Genomic DNA, 5,278 nt, shown 5'->3' with positions numbered 1-5,278 from the left:
GTGTCCTGTGCTGTGTCCTGGCAGGATGGACACTGTGTCCTGACAGGATGGACACTGTCCCAGTGCTCTGTTCTGTGTCCTGGCAGGATGGACACTGTCCCAGTGCTCTGTTCTGTGTCCTGACAGGATGGACACTGTCCCAGTGCTCTGTCCTGGCAGGATGGACACTGTCCCAGTGCTGTGTCACAGGCAGGTGCCAGCCCAGGGCCACGCTGCCTCTGCTGCCCACGATCTGTTCCCCAGGGGAATGCTGGCTCTGGGACACACACCAAAGGCACTGAGCCTCTTGGAATTTATTTTTGTCATCCAACTTCCATCTTGTGTCGCCAGCGGGAGGGAACGGGTGCAGGAGAGTTAAACACACAGAAGGAAACCAAGCAAAAAGCCAAGTGTGAAGTCTGGGAATCAGTCTTGAGTATTTGTGCAAACTGTTGAACGAATACTTGCAAACAACAACTAAATTTAGCTTTTTGAAATGGTTCTAAACAAAAATACACAGCTGAATTACCAGGAATTATCATATGGCGTTAGCAGGGCTGGGTTTGGGGGACCTGGTGCTGGAACAGCCAAAGGCAGTCAGAAGAAGCTGAAGGGTCCTGCTGCCCTCATGGGCAGTGTTTGCTCCAAAGGCCACTGGAGCCCTGGGCTTGTCCCCCTGTGCTGCCACTGGGCACCTCCAGCCTGGGCTCCATGGGCTGGGAGGGCTTTTCCACCTCAGGCATCCTGTGAAACACTTCTTCTATGTGTGCACACATCTTGTGTGAGATTTCCCCTCTTTCATTCTTTATTTTCCCCCCCAGATTCTTCCTGGGCTTAGGGAGGAGGTGGGGCAGATTCATATGAAAGAATTCAGTCTCCAGCCCAGCCCTGACTGCCACAACTGCTCTTGCCCCCTGACCTGCTCATTTTAACATTGAGCTGCAGATAACAGGAAAGGCAAGATGGGAATCTGAAAATGAACAAATAAAAAGCTTCATCTTTGTTATTGCTGACTGAGATTTGCAGGATCCTTTGCTAAGTGACTAAATGGTGCTGGGGAGATGTCTTTTGTCCTGCTCATTCAAAGAGCAGAAATTATTTGTTTAAGGTCAAGCCAAAGGAACATCATTGGACTCATGAAAGGTTCCAGAGCTCTCTCTGAAGTTCGAGCTGGGCTGTTCCACCCTGGCAGTCTGAGCCCAGGATGGAGCAGAGCACTCAGTGACAGCCGTGTGAAGTTTGTCCCATCCAGGTCCCAGATCCCGTCTGGCTCCTGCTCTCGGTGGGACTCACAGAGCTCCAGTGCTGTCCCCACAGGCTGTGGGAGCTCTGCTGAGCACAGACCAGCGTTTGCTGAGTGTTCTGCCTCAGGAGTGAGTGCATTTGGCAAATGTTTGATGAGCTGATCCCGCTTTCCCGGTCTGCCAGGGGAGGAACACACAGAGCTCTGCCAGAGGAGAGTCCTGTCTGCTGCCTCAGAGCCCTGCTGGGGCACACCCCGTTTGTTAGAGCTGTGTAAATGGGATTATCCAGCTTGGGTACATCCCACAGGGGGATGGAAGGAGGAGCAGAAAGCCTTGAGGAACAGGGGTGGGGGTTTTGCTGGTCCCCTTGTGTTGTCACAGCCCTGTCCGGGTTCTTGGAGCCCTGGACCCTTCCGTTTCCAGCTGTTCTCTGAGGGATGAGTTCGGCTGTTCCCTGCAGCAGCTCCTGGGTCTGGAGAGCCCCTGGGGGAGGTGACAATGCCTGAGTGGGTGCTGGTGGCAGGGAGGGGTGGGACAGCTCCGCCTGTGTGCACAGCATCCTGTGGCCAGGCAGCTCCTGATGGCACAGAATCGTTCCTGGACCGCTTCTGGCACTCCGTGCTCAGCCTGTGCTCGTGAGGAGCCGCTGCTGCCCCGTCCAGAGCCTGTGTCCAGTGCTAAAGGAATTGTGTTCAGTGCTCTGGGCAGTGCTGCCAGCCCCTCTCTCCCCCCTCTCCCTCCTTCCCAAGGAAGCTCTGTAGCACCGTGTGCCGCAGGGAAAGGGCACAGTTCCCTTTTGTGGACACTCGAATTCCTCCTGGCAGCTGCAAACATCTAAGGGGATGTGGCACCGAAGGGAGAAGCTTCCAGGAACGGGGATCTGGGTTTGCTGAGGGAGCGAGCGGAGGGAGCATCCTGATTATCGTCTCTTTTAATTGGAATATTCCACTCCCAAATCCTTCTGCTGCAAAGTGTGGCTGGGGAGGGAGGGAGGGCGCCCAGAGCCATGCGCGCCCTGGCCGGGGATGAAAGGGAGATGATGGCACAGGGACAGTGGCACAGAGGGGCTGTGGGAGGGACAATCGGGACATTGTGTGGGCCAGATGTGCCTGACTCACTCTGGGAACAGCCCCAGTGGAGCAGCCCTGCAATTCCTGTTCTTGTGCAGCCTCTCTGCAGCTCCAGAGGAGAGGAATTCCTGCAGGGACCCCGGCTGAGCCCAGCGAGGTGCAGCCGGGGCTCTGCTGCTGAAAGCTGGACCTGGGAAGTGTTTAACCTGGAATGTTTAACCTGGAAAGGGGAGTCTGGGTAAACAGAGGAGCAAACAGAATCCCTGCTCCGTGTGTTTGCCACAGCCTGGCAGGGTTGGTGTGTGTGTGTGTGCTGGAGAGGACCCCGGGGGAAAAGAGGCTGCTCATTCCTGGCTGTCTACAGGGAGTTCAGCTGCCGGGGGATTTGGGCTTGTTTGAAGGTCTCTGAGTGTCCCAGTGGAATTTTAGGAAATAATCTGTCAGTGCATTTATGTTCCTTGGTGAAAGGCTTTTGATGCTCTGGTGGAATCTGTCAGGCAGGGTCTCCGGATGCCCTGCTGGAATCTTGGGGGAAAATGTTGGTGGTTTATCCCTCCTTAGCGTGAAGGTCTCTGCCTGTCCTGGTAGAATTTTGGGAAGTAATCTGTCAATGGATTTTTGTTCCTTGGTGAAGGCTTCTAAATATCCCGGAAGAATCTTTCAGTGGATTTTAGGTCCTTGGCAAAGGTCTCTAGATGCCCTGGTAGAACTGTGGGAAATAACAGATCAGTGGGTTTCAGCTCCTTGGTGAAGATCTCCAAATGTCTTGGGACAATTTTAGGAAATGATCCGTTGGTGATTTTTCTTTCTCCTCGGTAAAGGTCTTTGGCTTTCCTGGTAGAATTTGGGGGAACAACCTGTCAGTGCTTTATTTGCTTTTTGGTGAAGGTCTCTAGCCTAGAGTCTTTTTTGGTTTGTTTTTTTTTTTGTTCCCCTAGGTAGAATATTAGGAGATGGGAGTGCCAGAGTGGGAACCCTCTGTTCCAGAAAGGTCTGGAGCTTCCAGCGGGTCCCAGGGGCTGGAGCCCCGGTGCCGTTCCCAGCTCGGCAGCCTCGGCGCTGGTTCTCGCTCCGCTCCGAGCGGGGTGGGTGGGCCGGGGCTCGGGGGGGCCGGGATGCCGGGGAGGGCGGAGCGGGCGGCCCGGCACGGAGGGCCGAGCATCCCTCCGCCGCCGGGCCGGTTGCCAAGGCGACGGCTGCGTGGCAACGGGGCTGGCAGCGGGGACCGCCCGGCGCCGCGCGGAGCGGAGCGGGCGCGCTCCCTCGCTCCTCGCTGGATGCTGCGGCGGCCGCCCGGGAGCAGCCGCGCTCCGCCGAGCCCAGCCGGGGCCGCCCTTCCCGGGAGCAGCCGCGCTCGCTCGCTCTCGGCCGCCGGGGCCGGCGCGGAGCGGAGATGGTGCCGCTGCTGCGGGGCGCCGGGGGCTCCCACCGGTGGCTGGCAGTCGTTTTCCTCGGCCTTTGCTGGTTCCTTCCTCCCGGGAGATTCGCCGCGCCGGGCGGAGACTTCCCGGGCTCTGCCGTGGACAATCTGGTGGTCAGGAAAGGGGACACGGCCGTGCTGAGGTAGGAGGAGGCTGCGGGCGGGAGGGATGCGAGCAGCGAGCGCCGCGGCTGCCGCAGCATCCCCGAGGAGCCCCGGCCCCGGCGGGCTCGCTGCGGCCGGGCTCGGCCCCGGGGCTGCTCCGGGGGATGCGGGAGCTCGTCCCCAGCGGTACCCGCAGCCCTGCGGCTCCGGGCCGCTCGCCGGGCCCCGGCGTGGTTTTGTTGCGCGGTTTTGCCCTTTTTAAACTCTATTTCGGAAGCCCTGGCTGTTGCTGGAAGTTTAGAAATGGGTTGTTGGGGTGAAATGATGCGGTTCTGGCTCCTGACAGCGGTCCGGGGGCTCTGCGGAGCGAGCGGCGCGGGGCTGTGGCAGGGAGAGGACGATTAAACCCTGCCAGGAGCGCTACCATCGGGATTATTTATTTTGATACATAGTTCTGTATTTGCCCACGATTGGAACGCTGGCTCCACGCCACGAGCAGGTTTTGTGCTTCCCGTGGCTCTGTTCCTGCCTCTCCTAATGGACCCTGGGCTCCTCATCTCTTGACTGGAGCAAAATTTGTTTACCAGCACTCAGACACCACAATGGACTGGAACCTTTCGTTCTGGTTTGTGTTCTGCAATCCTCTGCCTTGATTGAATCATTCCTCCAGCCCCCACTGTAACTTTTCATCCATGTGTTGTACTTTTGCCTTGATCCTGCTATAGTTCAGAACCCCCATTTTCTCCTTCCCTGGAATTCGGCTGCAGTTGGTTGAAGCTCCTGGCTGGTGAGAAATCTGTGATTTCATTAGCAGCACCTCTCAGCTATGAAGTCTCTGTTTTTTGTTGGGCTGCCACAGAAATCTCCAGGTTACAATGCATTTTATCCATAAGCATTTTTAATGATCCAACAGTCTGCTGTAAAATGCTGCATGAGGCATTTTCCGTAGGGATCTGGAAGCGTTTTTAGGCTGCTCCTGTTGTAGTAGCTCCTGAAAATACAGTAGATGTCTATGTAGGGCAGCTGACAAGTGGTTTTTATGTGTACCTCAATTATCCTCTGTATTTTGAGACGTGCTCAGGTCCTCGTGCTTTCTGTGGCACAAATGGAGAATCAAAGGAAATAAGAATTGGAGAGTGGTTCATTTGTAGTGTTGCAGGGACAGTAACTCGATGTTTTCCCAGGCTGTTAAGCCATACCCGGCCTGTGTTAACCGCTGTTGGATGTGGATGTGTTTGAGCTCCCCTTGGAAGGGCGGTGTGAGCTCCGGGGCTCGGCTGGAGCACATCCCGCTCCAGGCCTGGCCTGGGGCTGGGAGCTGGGAGTGTTACGGAAATGAAATGGGAGCTCTGGGCTGGCAGCACCTCCTGGGGAGGGAGGGAGGGAGGGCCCGAGTGTGCTCCGAGCGGAGCGGCAGCGAACGCTGGCAGCGCTGCTGAGCCCCGGGATGCTGGAATGTT

The 5,278-nt window shown here is 56.8% G+C and overlaps 1 protein-coding gene across 1 annotated transcript in view; it reads left to right on the top strand.

Moving 5' to 3' along the window:
• The first annotated feature begins 3,590 nt into the window (after window positions 1-3,590).
• Window positions 3,591-5,278, top strand: part of NEGR1 (neuronal growth regulator 1) — a 121,421-nt gene continuing 119,733 nt past the window's right edge. Inside the window, exon 1 of the mRNA XM_033516257.1 lies at window positions 3,591-3,856. Coding sequence (XP_033372148.1) covers window positions 3,687-3,856 — 170 coding nt within the window. The 5' untranslated portion in view covers window positions 3,591-3,686. The remainder of the gene's footprint in view (window positions 3,857-5,278) is intronic.

This window comes from Parus major, chromosome 8, assembly GCF_001522545.3.
Source record: "Parus major isolate Abel chromosome 8, Parus_major1.1, whole genome shotgun sequence".
In the NCBI taxonomy this organism is placed as follows: domain Eukaryota; kingdom Metazoa; phylum Chordata; class Aves; order Passeriformes; family Paridae; genus Parus; species Parus major.
This window is presented reverse-complemented; position numbering and strand designations above follow the sequence as displayed.